The sequence below is a fragment of the Orycteropus afer genome, unplaced genomic scaffold (genome assembly GCF_000298275.1).
Source record: "Orycteropus afer afer isolate SDZICR_OR568_19922 unplaced genomic scaffold, OryAfe1.0 scaffold00416, whole genome shotgun sequence".
Lineage (NCBI taxonomy): Eukaryota > Metazoa > Chordata > Mammalia > Tubulidentata > Orycteropodidae > Orycteropus > Orycteropus afer.
The window spans coordinates 2,552,188-2,573,400 of record NW_006922003.1 but is presented as its reverse complement, the minus strand read 5'-3'; the positions used below and the strand labels follow the sequence as shown (position 1 = coordinate 2,573,400).

Sequence of the window (21,213 nt, the reverse complement as noted above, 5' to 3'; positions counted from 1 at the left end):
CAACCTTCCTTCCAAGGAGTGGCTGGTGGGTTTGAACCGCCAGCCGTCTGGTTAGCAGGCAAGTGTCTTAGCCACTATGCTACCAGAGCTCCTCCTAGAGCCTTATATAGGGAGGACAAAAGGAACTTGCACCAGGCCTCTCCAGACCCCTTTCTGTGAGGTGTATATCCTACTATAATGCCCTTACTACACTGTGCATCCTTTTTCTTAATAAACTATGGATTTGTCAACAGTATCATTTTGGATTTTGTGAGTCTTTAGCAATCCAATCCTGTTTATCTGCTACCAGTATGCATACTCATGCAAAAGTTAACGCATTTGAATCATCTTAATAGCCTTTAAAATTTTTACACTTCCCTCAATATATAAATCAGAAGTTTATTTTAAAATTGTTATACTTCATCTAGACATTCTATATTTACTTATTAACCACTCAAATAAATAATATGAAGCTGATTAAAAATAGATTCTGTCATTTCTGGTCAAATGGACCTTTGTTCTTCATACCAGTAAACATTTTTTTTTTTTTTAAAGCATTTCAAAAGAGATTTCCTGATACTAAGAATGTGTCTATTTTCATCAGGCACATTTATCATATTGCACAACCTTTAATGAGCATCAAATAAATGTTACCTTCCTTTCTTCCTCAAAAGAAAAAATTATATAAACAATAAATGTCACAATTTTGACATTATTATTTTGCTATTATACTTAGGTTTCATCCAAGGGTTTATGAAGAACAAATACCCTATTTCAGATTTATATGGTTTGTAAAATGATTTTTTTTTTTAAAGTAATATTTACAATAAAACATTCATTTTATTTTACCTTTGTAGGTAGAAACGTAACAACATGTCCCATCCACTTTTTCTGTTGGAATTGCACTATATATATCCGCATCTAATGCCTTGTGATTTATAGTTTCAGTTGCCAAAACTTTAAATGGCTTAAAAGAAAGAAAGAAAACTGGTTTAAGACAGACAGCCTCTATGCCTTTGCACATACTCTCACTTGGAATCTTTTCAATTTTATTAGTTCTAAGGGATGATCTCTTCTTCATCCAATTAAAAGTTTGAAAAACTGCTTGTGAGGTTCTCCTGAACCTCTCTCCCTTCTATGCTATTCTAGCAATACTTGTTTTTCCACACAGCTCTGTAATTATTTATATGCTTGTACTTTAAGAGTATACCACTTGTCTGTCAGTTTGTCACACTGTGATGACTTGAGAGTTGCTGTGATGCTGGAAGCATTGCAACCAGTATTTCAAATACCAGCAGGGTCACGTCATTGACAACCTGTGATATGCAGATAATACAACCTTGCTTGCAGAAAGTGAAGAAGACTTATAGCACTTACTGATAAGAGATCAAAGAGTACAGCCTTCAGTATGGATTATACTTCAACATAAAGAAAACAAAAATCTTCACAAATGGACAAATGAGCAACATTTGATAAACAGAATGAAGTTGTCAAGTACTTAATTTTACTAACCCATTTTTCTTGGCACTCACTTGGATCCACAATCAAAGCAGTAGTCAAGAAATTAAAGGACATACTGCATTAGACAAATGTGCTGCAAAAGCACTTTTTAAAGGGATAGGAGCAAAGATTCACTTTGAAAACATGGTATTTCACTTGTCTCATATGCATGTGAAAGCTGAACAATGAATAAGAAGGACCAAAGAATTACTGATGGATTTGAATTGCGGTGTTGGCAAGGAATACTGAATGTATTCGTTGAAGAACAGAAGACCTACTGGTAGAAGAATGAACAAATCTGTCTTGGAAAAAGTACAGACAAAAATGCTCTCTAGAAGCGAAGATGGCAAGACTTTGATTCCTGTAATTTGGACATATTATGTGATAAGTAGGGAACAGTCCCTGGAGAAGATCATTATGCATGGTAAAGCAGAGGGTCAATGAAAAAGGGGAAGACCCTCAATGAGATAGACTTACACAGTGGCTACAACAATGGGCTCAAGCACAGTACCAACTGTAAGGACTGCACAGGACTGGGCAGTGTTTTGTTCTGCTGTACACAGGCTCACTATGAGTTGGAACCCACACAACAGCACCTAAGAACAATGTAGGAGTACAAGAGTTCTCCAAAATTAGCTTGATACCAGGTGCCATGCCCTAAGCATCTCTTGCACACAACACGGCATTCAGTAAGTGTTCAATATGTTGAACCATTTGCTTGACAATTATTTAGAAAATGTCTGTTATGGGTAAAGTGGGAACTCTGGTAGCATAGTGCCTAAGGCATCTGACTACTAACCAGAAGGCTGGTGGGTTTGAACCACTCCTCGGAAGGAAGATGGGGCAATCTACTTCCGTAGTGATACTGCCTCAGAAACCCAAGGAGGGTTCGCTATGAGTCGGGTCTGACTGAACGGCACATAACAACAACAACATGGGTAAAGCATTGTTCTTGGCACAGGGAATATAGAGGTGACTGAGAAGGGTGTATTTTAGTGAGGAAGATAACAACTAAAGGCAAAATATGATGTGAGTGCCAAGAAAAATGGGTTAGAGAAAAAAAAAGAAGGGTGGTATATGTTTTCGAGGAGCTCCGAAAGCATAGTGCTTAAGGCACCTGACTGCTAACCAGAAGGCTGATGGTTCAACCCACCAGCCCCTCCTCGGAAGGAAGGCTGGGCAATCTACTTCCATAGTGATACTGCCTCGGAAACCCAAGGAGGGGTTGCTATGAGTCAGGTCCGACTCCACGGTACATAACAACAACAACATATGTTTTAGAGAGGGGACACAGAGGTACCCTCTTTGAGGAGGCAACATCTGAGCAGATTTAAAATAAAGGAATGAACCATGTAAATATCTCAATAAAAGAGGCCCCTTGATAATTCAAGAGAGTGGGGGTAAACTTGAAAAATTAGACCCATTCTAGTACTAACTTAATACTTTGAAGATAAAAATTGTATGGGGAATTTATCACTAATTTATGACCTGAGTATCAATTACTCTTTGCTAGCTGGGCCAGGTGCCAGATGTTTTACCAAACATCCCAGGCAGATTACTTTGCCCATGAAGCGCTTAATCAGCACAAATACTCTTTCCACAAGAATCAATTCTCTACCACTCTTTTCTTGCTTGTGACATGCTCAAAGGGCCGCATAATGCATTTGGGGTACACACAGTTCTCTACTTGTTATCAAAAAGTTTAAACTATAAGTGGAAAACAAGGTATATGTGTATAAAAATATGTAGTAAATATCACTTGGGTGGTCCTCTAAAATTTTTGGTTAAGGGAGATAACCAACATGGCTGAGTTGATCAAAGACTGCATGAAGAAGGTAGCACTCAAAATATTAAAAATACAGATAATCCAGTGACCTGCCTGAGCAAAAGTACAGACACAGGACAATGCCTGGTATGTATGTTCACAGGACAGAACAGACTTTGCTAGAATGAAGACTTCACTTTAAGTAATAAAATTAGGTAGTGGACTGGGCCTGATTAATGGCAGGCCTTGAAACACAGTTAAGAAAATGGATGTTATACTACAAACTATAACTTATTCTTAGCTTTGGAGGTATAAGGGCTACTTTTTCCTGGTTGAGAGTACTTTACAGATTGCACCACTCACCCTCAGCACACAAAGTTGGGAATCACAGCTAGAGTAAATCACTATAACCAGATGAGATTGTGTTGTATGGATTACGTTTGTTAGGGCTTTTTTTTTTATTTTTTCCAAAAGGAAAAAAAAATGCTTTGGACAATGACGAGTAATTGTGGGATTCTGACTAGGGAATAACGTGGGATGATCTTTCTTTGTGGCAAGCATAAGGCTAGTTAGGTAATAACAGTGATGATAGTAGAAAAGATGAAAAGGGCACATGTTACAAAATAAACATGATAACTTGAGGAAGTAAAAACAGGCATGAAATACCTGAGGTTCTTGCTTTAATTTAACAAGTATTTACCCAATGCCTACCGTGTATCAGGTCCACAAGCTGGGAATAAGGAGGTAACAGGAGGTTAATGGTCTTTTAGTTAGGAAGACACAGAGAAAGCCAGTGTCACTGATGGATTGGGGGTGGGGACATAATCATTTTGTATAATCAGCTGGAAGTATCCAATTGATCCAGGGATTCTGGTCCTTACTATATCATATCTTAATATTAAAAAATTATCCTGATTCGTGCTACTGTTCTTTAGATAGCATTTACTGACGCCCTACTGTGTAAAACACAGTGCTACGGCGAAAATCTTGAAACTGGAACACCAAAATTAGAATCAAGTGGGTAATTACTGGTAACAATATACACGGGGTCTAATCTTTAGCGGCACCCTAATTAAGCCATAGGAGCTCTGAAGGTATGCATTTCACCGCTACCAAAAGGTCGGTGGTTCAAACGAGCTAGCAGCTGCGTGGAAGAAAAATGATGCAGTCTGCTTGGCTAAAGATGTACAGCCTTGGAAACCCTTTGGGACAGTTCTCCTCTGCCTACAGAGCCAGAATCAACTGTAGGGCAGTGGGTTTAGTTTGGTTTGGTTTTCTTCGGCCATCGAGTCCCCGGTTAGAACGGGTAAAGGAAATGTTCTAACATCTCCAATTTGTGACCACCCTCTTAAAAAACTAGTAAATGTCGGACTGCAGGAATTCTATCTGAATACTTACGGAGTTTCCCAAAACGTGCTAACCTGAAAACACTCGGGAAAGGAACACTATTTAGTATGTGGGTTTTCAATTTCCATAAGAGATCAAGTTTGAATCGCCTGATCAAAAACATACCTTGGCACCTACCCTTCCTTATAAAGAAAAAGGCAGAAGAACCCAACTCAAAATGTGGGGACACGTTTTCAGTTCTCCACAGAGAAACACCCCCGGCCTATATGCAGATCAGCTCCAACGCGCCGGGCAAGCGGTTTTGGTGCAGCAGCCAAGCGTCCTCGCTGGGTTCAAAAGGAGCCAGCGCCACAGGGAGCAGCCCACGCGCGGCCAACCCGCCCAGCCCAGCGCTCCTCAGTACCTGATGTTCCCTTTTGGCGGAGGGCTCCTCTTTTACCTCCGTCACAAACACACACGGCATTTTCCGCTGCACTGAGCCAAGGCGCCTCATGGTGGGCCCGAAAGGCACTGCGACTAAAGAGCCTCTTTCCCAGCCGGCCGAAACACCTCAGCAGCGAGCCTCGCTACCCGGAGTACGTAAGATCCGTGCCGGGGGCGGTGTCTGTTCCTCCCGTTGCCCAACCCGAACCGAGAGGCGGGGAGGTGCACCCGGAAGCGGCCACTAGGCCGCGGAGCCTTCTGGGAGTTGAAGTGCTGGGAGGGGATCGAGGCGCCCCGGCGGCACGCCCACGTGCGTTGCTGATAGTTCTGATAACCAAGGAAAAACAGAAATCCGTTTCCAGGGATTGTGTACTTCGCCACCCGTAGTAACCGACGATGTTTTTGAAAATTAAATAATGTCAAGTTGTAAGTGATAAATTATTTCAGATGGTGATTTAACGCCATTCTGAGGAAACCTACTTTTCTGTTCTTTTTTTAATGACTTGCTGGGGGACTGTTATAGGAGTTTAGAAATATTCCCAAAAGAAAGAAAGAAATTCGCTGGGAGGAATGAAATCGCGCCATGTAAAACACGTGTGACCAAAAACATAAGTTTTAAAAGTTTCCGTTTGGAGTACTCATTATGCAGCGTAACAGTATGGAGATCAGTTCTGATAGTCTTTGCCGAGTGTGCACAAGGATTAGTTAGCCTTAGACTAATTCAGAACCAAACCAATACCAATAACCAGATTTCAACCCCAATCTTTTAATAAGGATCCCATTTATCTTAAATGTGAGCTCCAACAGAGTCCAACTGGCAGGAGTTATACTCAGTTAACTACACAGCTCAACAAGGGCTTTATTTAGTTGCATTGCTCAAGGAATATTGGAGGGTAATTGATAAATGACTACATAAAATGAATATTTAATAAAAGTGGGCTTTCTATATCATTGCATCTTATAGTCCTCAGCCTAAAGTTGTAAGGTAGATTTGATTTTATTTTCATGCTTAATGTACTTGGACTAAGGCCTGAGTCTTATTTCTCTCATTTTCTTATTTGCAATTCTCCAGCTGTGCAGCATTTTACTGAATTAGCCCTTGGAAAAACTCAAAAAATATATCTCACCTGGAGGTAGCTAATAATAAGAAAGTTTCTAAAGAATAAAATAACTCCTAAATAAGTTTATTGTTCTTTGCTGTATTCAGTGGGGAAGAAGGGAGGAAGAGATTTGCCATTTCAAAGTGTTTACTTTTATCTTTAATTTTCCCACAGGAAAACAAAACAAATCAAAAAAGCCAAAATAATAAAAGTAAATAAAACACCTGATGCTGGCTATGAGCTACTGGGACAAGAAATTTCTAATCATTTTGTTGTTAACCACCTGTGACTTTGTTCTTCCAGAGGAATCCTGAAATGCAACTGGATTCATGGGTCTCTAGGAGGCAACGATTAAGTAACTGCTACAACTGTCAATTATTTCCCAAACAGCTATAGAACCTTCTGTCATTGCTGAGAAAGGCTTATCTTCCATATCATTCCACTTGCTCTTTAAATAGTAGCAGCAAGGCAACAGTCTCTCCACAGGAAGTTTCCTCAGTGCCTGGAGCAAGGACTCTGACAGAGTTGTTCAAGTAAGGAGAGATGAATTAGTACCAATCCACCCTTATAAACTGGACTTCTCTCTGCCAGATATTGCTTGATTGTCTCAAACTTGAAGGGCCAATGAGCAAGTACTACAGTTCCAGTATGTAAAGTGGCATTGTAGGATTACAAACTAAAAGACTCTCTTCTCTGATGTATCAATGTTCTGGCATGGTGGACCAGACATGAAGAAACTCAAGCGTCTGCTTTGGCCAACATAATGTACTTACAAAATTTTCAAACCTACCCCAGTTAAGTCAGCAAATTTCCCATCACTCTTCAGGACAGAGTAATAGCTTTCCCTGAAAGACTGGATTGAATTTCTCAACAGGAAAGAAGAGAAGAGAGAAAAGGTAAGGAAAGGGAAAAGAAAATAGGAGGAAGAGAGGAAGGAAGGAAGAAAACACAAGAAATTAGGGCTCCCAGTATTCCAATGACTACCAGGATATACGGATCTATTTACTCTTCTCTGCAATGACAAAACTAGTTCCCCACTTAGATTTGGTCTGGTGGCGTAGTGCCTAAGGCATTCGACCAGCCACTCCTCAGAAGGAAGACTGGCAGTCTACTTCAGATACCGCCTTGGAAACCCAAGAGGTATCGCTATGAGTCAGAACCAACTGGGGGCAGTGAGTTTGATTTTTAATGGAAAATAACTGTTCACACATAACTACATGAGATAAAGACATTTTTTCAGTCTTTTCCCTAAGTATACTGTAGATTCTCACAATAGTTTTAGTCATGATGTTACATGTAATCACACAGTAATGGTATTTGATAGCAGTATTTTAAAACAGTCCATTGGAGCCACAAGTTCCTAGGTGGACAGGGAATTTATTTGAAGTCATAAACTATTTGAAAATATTCCTTAGGGTTGTTTCTCCCAATAGCCCATAGGCTTAAGATAGGTACTTTGTTGCTTTAGAGTTAGAATGTAGGGCAAAACAAAAGTCATGATATTATACTTTTCTATATATCTTTTCTAATATTTTCAAAGATTTTGTCAGATCTTTATTTTCTATTCTTTATTTACTTCCAGTACTGCCAAGTTCTTCTCTATTTTTAGAAGAATTATAGACCAACTCTTCTAAAATAGTTTATTTTTTTAGATTTTGTCTTTTATAAAGCATTCTATTCAGAATTTTACTCCCACTATCTTAGTTTATCAATGTGAGAATCCATGTCTTGATCTTTTTAAATTTCCATTTAAAATACATCCCAATTTAAAAATGTGTTTTTATGTAGTATTTTCATCTCCATAGCATCTTTTAAGTCAGCTTCTATGAATAGTTTTATTAATTTCTGTAGGTTCTAATTCTTTTAGTAAAGGTACTAGGATGAATACCTCAATAACTGACAAATGTCTTGTTGTAGGAATCAGTATTTTATTCTGTTTTCAGCAAATTCTTAAAATTTGCTAGCACCCTACAAACTTAATGTCATTGAAAGAGTTTCCTCCTTTTATGATGGGTGGAAAATATATGGGATGTAGCTACAAGATACATAAGTAGTCCAATTTCTTTTATGCATCTATTACTATATGGTGATCTGAATATGAATTTTCCCCAAAATCAGTGGATAGAAGCAAGTATATATTTAAATAATGTTCTGTTATCTTGAAATATGGACATTAGTTTTGTTTCCAAACTCTATATAGAATTAGAGTTTAAAAAGTTATTTACATGTGAAATATTACTTTTTAATTATTTAAGTTTGAACTAGTTTATGTTCCAAATTCAGTCAAAACATTGGCAGACAAAATATGCTATTTTATTTTTATTAGCCTTTTTGGTTAATATGCTACAATTGAGAGTAAGGGAAAAACCGTACACTAAACTGAAACTGGCTGACAGTTACGTGTGAGGTCATTTATGATGAGCAAACAATGGATTAGGTAACAGTGAGGAAAATTCTGGAAGTTTGAGTTTGTGCTTACTAGCAACCACTTTCAACATTTCTGCAAAGCTAGAGAAGGTATCTTCTAATTTAAATTTCTTTAAGAATTATCTAATGTGTAATATGCTGTCAACAGGAGGTCAGTTTTAAAGGATTATTACTGATAGCCTGAAAGACTGGAAAAGAAGCCTTTTCCTCCCTTACACACTGATAGTTCTTGTATTTGTATTTCTGCAATTCCTATATATATTTAAATATATAAACATTGGATTAGCAGCAAGAGAGTTGAAAATGGCAGAAGTTGGGAATGACTGCTATTTCTTTTTTAATTCCACATGCATGAAGGTAAATATTGTACAATTTACAGTACTTCACATGCTTAAAGTTTTTGGTAGAATGAAGAGAGAAAAGCAGTAATCTGCACTGTTGAATTGAAATGAGTGAATTCCCCTTAAAATATTTTATGTACTTAAAGTCTGGAGTAAAAGCGTTTCATGTGTTTTTGATATATTGAATATCTCTAAGGAAAATTTGGATGATAGAAACTTGTGATTCGTCTGAAACTGCCCTTACCTGTGCTAGTTCGATGCCGATAGCTTTTTAATTGATATGTGGCACTTTTGCCTATATTATAATTCTTTGAGACATAAAATCCCTAATACTGAAACATTATAATACACATCATACTTTTTTGGTTAATGTGATTCCCACCATATAAATTCAAATAGTTGACTTCAAGTCACTATCAAATTTAGGTTAATCTAATTGATCCTCTATTTGAAATTCATTAGCCTAATTACTGAATTTTTCCCTGTCAAAAGTCTTTCTAAGAAACTCCAATTATTTAAATGTCATGGAAAAAGGAAAAGAAGTCATATAAACAAATTGGTCTAATTACAGATATTAATTAAAATTTATAAAGTTCAATAGGAAAAAATATGTTAAAGTAATCCAAGGGGTTGGGATTAATGAAACCACATACATATAGAAACTGTTTGATTGGACCTTCCTACTTATGGTGGAGTGAACTCAATATGTCTTATTTAAAATGTTTCATCTTTGCTGGGAAAGCTGAATGAAGTCAATCTCTTGACCACAGGAAATTGATCCACTTCTATTACCTGTTACTTTAAGACTGAACCCTAATAGTGGCTGGTGGGTTTGAACTGCCAGCCTTCTGGTTAGCAGTAAAATACCTTAGGCACTATACCACCAGAGCTCCCTAAACCCTGATATAAATAATAATGGAAGTTATATTCTATGTGGGCAGAGAGTTTAGTCTGTTTCACACTACTGTCTCCCCAAGTACTTAGCACAGTGACTAACATGAGTAATAGGTTCTCAATAAATGAGTGAATGACTAAAGAATAATAATAGAAATTACAATATCTTATCTCACATAATTCACACAACAATCTAGTAAGGAGGGTATTTTATTCCTTCTTTAACATCCTTCTTACAGGAGGAAACAGTCACAGGTTGAGTAATGTGTTAACTTTGTAACTACAGGCAAGTAATGGAGCCAGAGACTTTGAATGCTGGTTTATGTGACATCAAATCTCCTGCCCATAACTCTGTTCTTTGAGATGCACAGAACCACTTAAAAAGGGGAGGGAGTGAAGATGGGAGTCCAAACCAAACTCATTGCCACTGAGTTGATTCCAACTCAGAGCAACCCCCATAGGGTTTCCAAGGGTGTTCATCTTTACAAAAGCAGACTGCCTCATCTATCTCCCGCAGAGCAGCTGCTGAGTCTCCCATAGAGCAGCTGGGGGGTTTGAACCACTGACCTCTTGATTAGCAGCCAAATATCTTAACCACTGTACCATCAGAGCTCTTTGGAGATAGGAGTGAAGGAGGGTGGCTAAAAGATCAGGAACAATGATGGAGCATGTGTCAAAAGACAGAAGAATTTAATGGAATATTTTTATTGTATGTTACCCACCTCACTTCCCAAAAGCAGTTTTCCCAACTGTGGATCTATGCATATGACTAGTCTCGTGGTTTTAACCTTAGTGAGCCAGAAGGGATGATAAAAGTAGTCTTTTATCAGTGAATTAGGGTATGTTGTACTATATTTAATCGTTATTTTATCAGTCTCTCACTAATTAATTTGCTAAAAATTAACTTTTATATTTGTAATACATATTTTTCTGACACTAGGTTGATATCCTTTGTTTTCTTTATTTGAGCAACTTAATTCTCCATTGATTTCTTGTTTTCTTTTAGGGTTCCCAGTGCCGATTCCGACACTGTGAAGAGGCCCTTGGCAGTGACACTGTGTGCTCATTATGGAGAGAGGGAAAATGTTTAGATCCGCTTTGCAGATTTAGACACATGGAAATGCAGGTAGAATCACTCACTAGTATCATTTTTGTTAAATGTGCTGCCGTTCAATAATATTGAAATGTATTTTTCCACGTAGTAAGGAAATGATTGTTTCTTTACCAATGGCAAATATTTAATTTCTGGCATTCAGCATATTGTTAAACTTAAATTCTTAGAAAAATGGAGGAACAGTTTTAGGAGCATCCATTGCATCTTTTAAAGAAAAGGCATGGCTAACAAGCACTGAAAACTGGGAAACATACATGATCTTAAATCAGTAATTAAAATTGTTACAGCACACTCCATTTATTGTGAATATGGCATCTGATTAATACATTTCTCCCACCCCATCTGTCTAGCAAAACTGCAGCATTTCATGCTTCTGGGAAACTCAGCCTCTTGGTTGTGTGAAGATCAGTTGTATCTTTTATCACAGCAAACCTCGAAATATCAATGGACTATTTTTACCACCAAGTAGCAGTAAGTATATTTTTTGAATAGCATCGACATAGCATATTAAAGCCTGGTCTTGGAGTAGCAAGATAGAATGGCATTAAATAAAATATGGCAAGGTGAGTAATGCAGTTTTATAGCCAATAAATTATGTGGGATGATTCTATGAAGAATCATGAAATGAAGCTTAGAATGGGTCACTAAGGAGCTATCAAGATGTTGAAGTGAACAAAGAAGTTACATTTTCTCTGATTTTGTGTGCCTAAAATGAATTTTATTCATTGGAAAAGTGAAAAGGCTCCTGGTTTCACTGTGCTCAGCAAAGCATCGTGCAACTGGAGCCAGGCTTAGAGGTTGGGGCTCTTAAGAATGTGCAGAAGCCCATCCGGTACAGGGAGAGCAGGCTTATGCTCTGTACTACACACTTCTGCTTTTGGCAGAACAGCTATACATTGTGCTGCTAAGACCTCCATTGTGAAAAAATAAAATTCCATTGCTGTGAAAGCTAAAATAACATTGCCTTAGAGCATTCACCTCTATGATTATACAGTTGAGTGGCCAAGACTGATTTAACTCAGTTTAGTGGTACTGGGAGCCCTGGAGGAGCAATAGTTAAATGCTGAGCTGCTAACCATCAGGTCAGTGGTTTAACTCACCAAATGCACCATGGGCGAAAGATGTGGCAGACTGCTTCTGCAAAAATTTTACAGCCTTGAGAACCCTATGCAACAGTTTTATTCTGTACTATTGAGTTGCTAGGAGTCGAAATCCACTGGATGACAATGAGTTGAAAGTGATACTGAGACTCTGTGATGTGATAAACCTTAAGTTAGTCTCTGGGAAGGGGATTCATAAGACACTATAAAGGAGTGAATGGCAAGAACCTTATTCAACAGGCTGAGGGTGACAGGTTTCTATGATGCTATAGCTACTCCACTTTCTGGCTATGGCCAAGATATTTCTCTTAATGTCATGGTTCTAGAAAAGAACTCAAACTATATTGGTACTTCAAGAGGCATTTGACTGCTAACTAGAAGGCTGGCAGTTCAAACCCACCAGCCACTCCTCAGAAGGAAGGCTGGGCAATCTACTTCCGTAGTGATACCGCCTTGGAAACCCAAGGAGGGGTCACTATGAGTGGGATCCGACTCGATGGCTGTGAGTTTGGTTTGGCTTTTGGTTCAGATAGTTCTCAGCAAAAGGGTAACAAAAAATTGTTGTTGTTGTTAGATGCCGTTGATTCAGCTCTGATTCATAGTGACCCCATGCACAACAGACCAAAACACTGCCTGGTCCTGCAACATCCTCACAAGCCTTACTATGCTTGAACCCATCATTGCAGCCACTGTAAGTCCATGTACTTGAGGGTCTTCCCTTTCTTCATTGCCCACTTACTTTACCAAGCATGATATCCTTCTTCATGGAGAGGTCCCTTCCGACGAAATTACCAAAGCTAGGAGACAAATTCTGCCCATTCCTGCTTCTGTGGAGCAGTCTGTATGCACTTCTTACAGGAAAGATTTGCTAGTTCTTTTGACAGTCCATAGTACTTTCAGTATTCTTCACCAACACCACAATTCAAAGGCATCAACCCTTCTTTGGTCTTCCTTATTCGTTTTCCAGTTTTCACATACATATGAGCCTATTGAAAATACTATGGTTTGGGTCAGGCGCATCTTAGTCTTCAAAGTGACATCTTCCCTCCTTAACACTTTAAAGAGGTCTTGTGCAGCAGATTTGTCCAGTGCATTATGATATCTGATTCTTGACTGCTGCTTCCATGGTACTGATTGTGAATCCAAGTAAAATGAAATCTGTGACAACTTCAGTCTTTTCTCCATTTATCATCATGTTGCTTATTGGTCCAGTTGTGAATATTTATGTTTTCTTTATGTTGAGGTGTAATCCATACTGAAGACCGCAGTCTTTGATCTTCATCAGTAAGTACTTCAAGTTTTCTTTACTTTCAGGAAACAAGGTTATGTGTCATACACATATCGCAGGTAGTTAATAAGTCTTCCTCCAATTCTGATGCCGTGTTCTTCTTCATGTAGTCCAGCTTCTTGAATTATTTGCTCAGCATACAGATTGAATAAGTATGGTGAAAAGATACAACCCTGATGCACGCCCTTCCTGATTTTAAATTATTCAGTATCCTCTTACTCTGTTTGAATGGCAGCCTCTTGCTCTATGTACAGATTCCTCATGCCACACGCCATGTATTGTGGCATGTATAGCCACTGTTCATACACTGTTCTGGAACTCTCGTTCTTCGCAATGTTATCCATAATTTGTTGTGATCCACACAGTTGAATGTGCTTGTATAGTCAATGAAACACAGGTAAATATTTTGCTGGTATTCTCTGCTTTCAAAGAAGATCCATCTGACATCAGCAATGATATCCCTCATTCCCTGTCTTCTTCTGAATCCAGCTTGAATTTCTGAAGGTTCCCTGTCAATATACTGCTGCAACCATTTTTGAATTATCTTCAGCAAAATATTACATGCATGTGACATTAATGATATATTTTTTAATAATTTCCACATTCTGTTGAATCCCTTTTCTTTGGAGTGGGCACAGATGTGAATCTCTTCCAGTCAGTTGGCCAGGTAACTGTCTTCCAAATTTCTTGGCATAAATGAGTAAGCACCTCTAGTGGTGTATCCGTTCTTTGAAACATTTCAATGGGTATTCCATCAATTCTTGAAGCATAGACTTTTTCCTTCATGACCATCAGTTTTTGATCATATGCTATCTCCTGAAATTGTTGAAGGTTGACCATTTCTTTTTGGTACAGTGACTCTGTGTATTTCTTCCATCTTCTTTTGATGCTTCCTGCATTATTCAACATTTTGCCCATAGAATCCTTCAGTATTGCAACTTGAGCCTTGAATTTTTTCTTCAGTTCTTTGAGCTTCAGAAATGCCAAATGTGTTCTTTTTGGTTTTCTAACTCCAAGTGTTTGCACATTTCATTATAATTGTCTTCTTGAGCTACCCTTTGAAATCTTCCATTCTGCTTTTTTATTTCATCATTTTGTCCATTCGCTTTAGCTACTCTTTGTTCAATAGCAAGTTTCTCAGTTTCTTCTGACATTCCAAAAACCAAAAAACCAAACTCACTGCTGTCGAGTTGGTATCAACTCATAGTGACCACTCCTTGGGTTCCAAGGCAGTAATCTCTATGGAAGTAGATTGCCCAGTCTTCCTTCCAAGGAGTGGCTGGTGTGTTTGAACCACCATCTTTCTGGTTAGCAGTAAAATGCCTTAGGCACTATGCCACATACATTTTGGTCTTTTCTTCCTTTCCTGTCTTTAAAATGACCTTTTGTTTCTTCATGTATGATGTTTCTGATGTCATCCCACAACTTATCTGGTCTTTGATCATTGGTATTCAATGCGCCAAATCTGTTTTTCATATGGTCTCTAAATTCAGGTGAGATATAATTAAGGTCATATTCTGGCTCCCGTGGACTTGTTTTAATTTTCTTTAGCTTCAATTTGAACTTGTATGCAAGTCTTTTCCGCAGTCAGCTCCTGGCCTTGTTTTGGCTGATGATATTGAGTTTCTCCATTGCCACTTTCCACAGATGTATAGTCAATCTGATTCCTGGGTATTGCATCTGGTGAGGTCCACATGTATAGCCACTGTTTATATTGTTGAAAAAGGGTATTTTCGAGGAATAAGTCATTGGTCTTACAAAACTCTATCATGTACTCTCCACTGTTAATTCCCTCAAAAAGGCCATATTTTCCAACTACTGATAATTCTTATTTGTTTCCAAGTTTCTCATTCCAGTCACCAGTAATGATCAACACATCTTGATTGCATGCTTGTCAGTTTCAGACTGCAGCAGTTGGTAAAAATCTTCAATTTGTTCATGTTTGGCTTTAGAGGTTAGTGTGTAAATTTGAGTAATAGTAGAAGTAACTGTCATCCTTGTAGGCATATGGATATTATCCTATCTCTGACAGGATAAATCTTGAAGCATTCTTTTGATGTTGAATGCGATGTCATTCTTCTTCAATTATTTATCTTGGTGTAGTAGACCATATGATTGTGTGATTCAAAATGGCCAATACCAGTCCATTTCAGCTTACTCCTGCCTAGGATATTGATCTTTATGCATTCCATTTCATTTTTGACAACTTCCAATTTTCCTAGATTCATACTTCATACATTCAGTGTTCCAATTAATGAATGTTTGCAACTATTTTTTCCCACTTTGAGTCATGGCCCATTGGCACATGAAGGTCCTGAAAGCTTTACTTCATCCACATCATTATGATCAACTCTACTTTGGGGAGACAGCTCTTCCCCAGTTGTATTTTGAGTGCCTTCCAATCTGAGGGTCTCATCTTCTGGCCCAATATCAGACAGTGTTTCACTGCTATTCATAGAATTTTCCAGTAACATATCAGACAGTGTTTCACTGTTATTCATAAGGTTTTCCCTGGATTTTTTTTTTTTTTATAAGTGGATGACCCCTTCTTTCTTCCTAGTCTTTCTTAGTCTAGAAGTTCCACTGAAATCTGTCAACCATGGGTGACACTGCTGGTATTTGAAATACTGGTGCCATAGCCTCCAGCCTCACAGCAACATGCAAGCCACCACTGTATGACAAACTGGCAGACGAGTGGTGGAGCTAAAAATTAGGTATGGATAACTAAATTAGAAATGAATAACTACAACTAGCAAGGATTGTTGTAGTCTTCTAGAGAATGCTATACCTCATTTTATTCATCACACAGATAAGTGTCCTTTTCCTCACTGGAGTATAAACATCACAAGGATGGAGAGCATAATTAGTTCCTTACCACAGTTTTGCATAATGTCTGAAATGCATATGTTTGGTATAATTGGATGTGTGGATAAAGGATGGATAGATGACTACTGAAAGGTAACCTATTGAGATGAAAGTTACTATGCCTACTTCAGTGATTAACTTACCCTCATTGATTTACATATGGTGACTGTATTTCATGAGATACATTGTACTCAATTCTTTATATACATTCAGTAGTTTGCTCCCTAATGGTGTATAGGTAAAAATCACTATCTTACTAACAAGTTGTTTCAGGTCTAGAGGAAAACAAAGACTGCAGCTCAGGGCAAGAGAAGGGTGCAATATCTATGTAGCTTACAATTACTGGGCTCCCCGTTATATTATTCTTATTTGTTAGTCAAAGTGAATGACAGTCAAAGATAATTTCTGGCTTTCCAGGTAGTTCCAATTCCTTCAACATGTTGTTAAGGCTGAGTTGTAACAATGGAAATAAGCTTTTATCTGTCTTGGTAGGGGTTAAAGCTGGATCCGTGCACTTGCACCAAACCGTTGTCTTTTGCAGGCATTCAACATCCATTATAAGAGTAGATTAATGAGATTCATGGGCTGAGATTAATAATCTCCTTGTCTCTGTCTACAGGGGAAAAGGCACCCCCTTTTCCCCTGTAGACAGAGACAAGGAGATTATTAATCCAAACCCTCCAAACACAGCCTCATCATGCCCACTGACCTGTTTTGAATTCACTCTTCACTTTATTACCATTTATGTCCATTAACACAAAAAGACCCATCTCTCAAATGACTTATTCCTGTTCCTGTTTATTCTGTGCCTTTCTCCTACCCCTCCCCAACCTTCCACTATACTCAAAATACTTTTTCAGCTTCTTGCCGGAACTCTCCCTTCATCTTTATACTGTAATGTAATAGTGATTCTCCCCAGTCTCCTGCTTCTCCTGTAGTATGCCCATGTGGTGGCTGTTTATTTTCCCTGTTCTCAAGTGCCACTGGACCCAAAGATAAGATGGGAGTTCCCTTGTGCATCATTGCCAGTTTCTGGCTGGCACTGGTTCTTAAAACTATCCACCTTGAGTCTTCAGATCATGTTGTTGTTGTTGTTAAGTGCTGTCGAGTCGTTTCTGACTCATAGCGACCCCATGCACAGCAGAACGAAACACTGCCTGATCCCGCGCCAGCCCCACAATCCCTGCTATACTTGATCCCATCATCGCAGCCACCATATCAATCTATCTCGTTGAAGGCCTCCCCCTCTTCCGTCGACCCTCCACCCTACCAAGCATGAAATCCTTCTCCAGGGAATGGTCCCTTCTAACAACATGACCAAAATAGGTGAGACGAAGTCTGGCCATTCTTGTTTCCAAGGAGCATTCCGGCTGCACTTCCTCCAGGACAGATCTGTTAGTTCTTTTAACAGTCCATTGTACTTTCAGCATTCTACGCCAGCACCACAACTCAAAAGCATCAACTCTTCTTCGGTCTTCCTTATTCATTGTCCAGCTCTCACATGCATACCAGGCGATTGGAAATATCATGGCTTGTGTCAGGCGCACCTTAGTCCTCAATGAGATATCCTTGCTCCTCAGCACTTGAAACAGTTCCTTCGCAGTTGACTTTCCCAATGCTACACGTTGTCTAATGTCCTGACTGCTGCTTCCGTTGGCATCAATTGTAGAACCAAGCAACGTGAATTCCTTGACAACCTCAATCTTCTCTCCATTTATTGTGATGCTGCTCATTGGTCCAGTTGTGAGGATTTTTGTTTTCTTTATGTTGAGTTGTAATCCATACTGCAGACTGTATTCTTCAACCTTCATCAGTAGGTGCCTTAAGTCATCCTCACTTTCAGCAAGCAAAGTTATATCATCTGCATATCTCAGGTTGTTAATGATTCTTCCTCCAATCCTGGTACCACGTTTTTCTTCATATAGTCCAGCTTCTCAGATTATTTGCTCAGATCATATCACCTACTATCCCTCAATGTTGCTTTCATTTGCTTTTGTCTACATCTATCTAGGTCATTCCTTCTCATTTTTCAACAATATGAAAACATTATTTTAATGAATTGTCACTTTATCAGTACTTCTGTGTTAATTCTTGGCAATTTCAATATATAAATATATAACCTATTCATCACTGTGGCCTCTCAGTTCCTTGAACTCCTCTTCTCCACTGGTATTATCTGCCCCACTTCTCAGTGATGCTCATACTCTAAACACTAATTACTGTCTTCAACCCATCATCTTAATATCCAGCATCTCACTCTGTGGCCTATTTTTCTATTTCATTAGAAGCCTGACTTAAATAATGCTACAAACCCAGTGGGGCTTCCAGTCCACTGATTCTACCATTTTTTTCACTGTCTCTCACCCCCTAGACATCTTCTCTCACCTCAATCTATAATCTGTTCTTTATACACTCCTTCCTCTCTTTTATCAGTCTCTCACTTCACTGTCCTTGCTTGCCAGCCTAAATACTGGTAAGCACACACTCCACAAGCTCAGTACCTACATCCATTACAACTAAATATGGCTGAAGAAAAATATACAGCCATGTTGATGGGTTAAATCTATGGCCATGAACCTCAAGTGAGCCCTTACCATTGACTGGCAATCATACTAGTATTCCCTCAGTTTGTCCTGATCTCCAAGACCATAATTTCTCTCCTTAAACTTCCAACATCTCCTCCTCCTCCTCACTCTGAAATGATGATTTTACTGGACTTAGTGTATTTTACTGAACTGAGAAACTTGTTATTGTTGTTAGGTGCCATCCGGTCAGTTCTGACTCCTAGCAACCGTATGGACAACTGAATGAAACACTGCCTGGTCTATGCTATCCTCACCATTGTTGCTGTACTTGAGCCGCTCATCACAGCCACTGTGTCAGTCCATCTCATTGAGGGTCTTCCCCTTTTTCACTGATCCTCTACTTTACCAAGCATGATACCCTTCTCAAGGGACTGGTCCCTCCTTATAACATGAACAAAGTATGAGAGATAAAGTATAGTCATTCTTGCTTCTGAGGAACATTTTGTCTGTACTTCCAAGACAAATTGTTGATTATTCTGGCAGTCCTCAGTATTTTTCAATATTCTTCACCAACATCACAATTCAAATGCATCAATTTTTCTGTAGTCTTCATTATTTACTGTCCACCTTTTACAAGTATATGAGGAGATTGAAATTACAATGGCTTAGGTCAGGCCTATGAGGAGATTGAAATTACAATGGCTTAGGTCAGGCCTACCTTAGTCTTAAGTGACATCTTTGCTCTGTAACATTTTAAAGAGATCTTTTGCAGCAGATTTGCACAGTGCAATACATTGTTTGATTTCTTAACTTTTGTTTCCATGGGTATTGATTGTGGATCCAAGTAAAATGAAATCCTTGACAACTTCAATCTTTTCTTCTTTTATCATGGTGTTTTTTATTAGTCCGATAGTGAGATTTTTTGTTTTCTTTATGTTGAAGTGTAATCCATACTGAAGGCTTTGATCTTCATCAATAAGTGCTTCAAGTTTACTTCACTTTCAGCAAATAAGCTTGTGTCATCTGCCCATCACAGGTTGAGAAAGTTAGGCAATGAGAAGTTCAACAGATTTCCATAACTACATCCACCCATATACTAGCACCTGTACCTCCTGCCTTTTCCCCAGTCTTACCATAGATGAACTATCCATAGTCCTATCTAAATCCTATTTTTCCCATGTGTTAACTAGATAATACTTCTCTTGCCTACTCAAGGACACTGAATCAGCTGTTCTTCCTGCTGTCTTCTACATATTTTTTTTTTCTCTCTTTCTTACTGGTTGCTTCATATCAGCATACAATGCATTTATTTCTGTAATTATTTTTTAAATTCATTCTTCCTTCTATTGACCCATTTGCTCACAAACCAACAGCCCATTTTCTTTTTCCCTTTGCAGTAGTTTTCCATTCTCTCTTAAGTCTATGCTAATCAGTCTTTTTAGCCCCTATCACCAGTGTTATACACATTTTTAAATTCTGTGGTCAATTCTTAGTCTTTATCTAGCTTGAAACATGAACAGTATCAGACATATTTGATCACTCCTTTCTCCTTGATGTAATTTCCTAACCTTGCACCCAGGACACCATACCACTTACATCCCTAGTGCCCTGTTGTTACTCTCTCTCGCTGATTTCTTCTCTTCTTCCCAACCTCTTAAATTGTGAGTGTTCTAAGACTTACTACTTGCAGATCTTTACTCCTTTGTCAACTGCTTTGGTAATACCATTCAGTCTCGAAGTTTTAAATACAATCCATATGCCAAGGACTCCCAAATTGATAAATACTCCTCTCCTAAGCTTCCATATATTCAACTACCCACTTGAACTCTTAGCTTGGATGATTTAAAGACATTTCACACCTAACATATCCAAAACAGAAATTATAATTTTACCATCATACTCTCAAACCTGCTACTCATTGTTCATCTTATCTCAGTTTTGTGCCAACTCCATGTTTCTAGTTGCTCAAGTCATCTAAATCATCCTCAGTTTCTCTGTTCCTGTCATATCCTACATCCAATTCTTATGGAAATTATGTTAGCTGTATCTTCCTTATATAGTTAGAATCTGATGTTTCTTATCTCTACTATCCCATCCTGAACCAAGCCACCATCCTCATCTCCTGCCTGGATTACTGCAGTAACCACCTAACTGATTTTCCTGTTTCAAATCTCTTTCTGTTTATAGCAAAATATACTGTTAAACATAAATCCGATCATATCACCCCTCCATCCAAACCCTCTAATGATTTTTTGTTTCATTCAGAGTAAGTCAGAGTCCTAACAATAGCTTGCATGACTCTGCTTGATTTGGCTCCCTGTTACCTCTCCGAATTTATCTCCCACAACTCTCCCTCTTTTTCACTCTGTTCCAACCACACTAGTTTCCTTGCTTTTCCTAGAACACACCAGTATCCTCCTGTTTTAGGGACTTTGCATGAAATGTTCTTCCTCCAATATTTTTACCACTTCAAGGTCTTGTTCAAGTATCACCTTTCAATTAAATCTATCCTGAACACATTGGAGAGGTAGTCTCACTTCCTCCT

The 21,213-nt window shown here is 38.5% G+C and overlaps 2 protein-coding genes across 2 annotated transcripts in view; one reads left to right on the top strand and one right to left on the bottom strand.

Moving 5' to 3' along the window:
- CUNH12orf29 (chromosome unknown C12orf29 homolog) overlaps positions 1 to 5,084 on the bottom strand; it is a 22,644-nt gene extending 17,560 nt beyond the window's left edge. Inside the window, 2 exon segments of the mRNA XM_007953811.1 lie at positions 829 to 946; positions 4,995 to 5,084. Of these exon segments, the coding sequence (XP_007952002.1) occupies positions 829 to 946; positions 4,995 to 5,084 (208 nt within the window).
- Positions 5,085 to 8,844: 3,760 nt separating this feature from the next.
- CUNH12orf50 (chromosome unknown C12orf50 homolog) overlaps positions 8,845 to 21,213 on the top strand; it is a 59,187-nt gene continuing 46,818 nt past the window's right edge. Inside the window, exons 1-3 of the mRNA XM_042782693.1 lie at positions 8,845 to 8,898; positions 10,783 to 10,902; positions 11,241 to 11,361. Of these exons, the coding sequence (XP_042638627.1) occupies positions 8,845 to 8,898; positions 10,783 to 10,902; positions 11,241 to 11,361 (295 nt within the window). The remainder of the gene's footprint in view (positions 8,899 to 10,782; positions 10,903 to 11,240; positions 11,362 to 21,213) is intronic.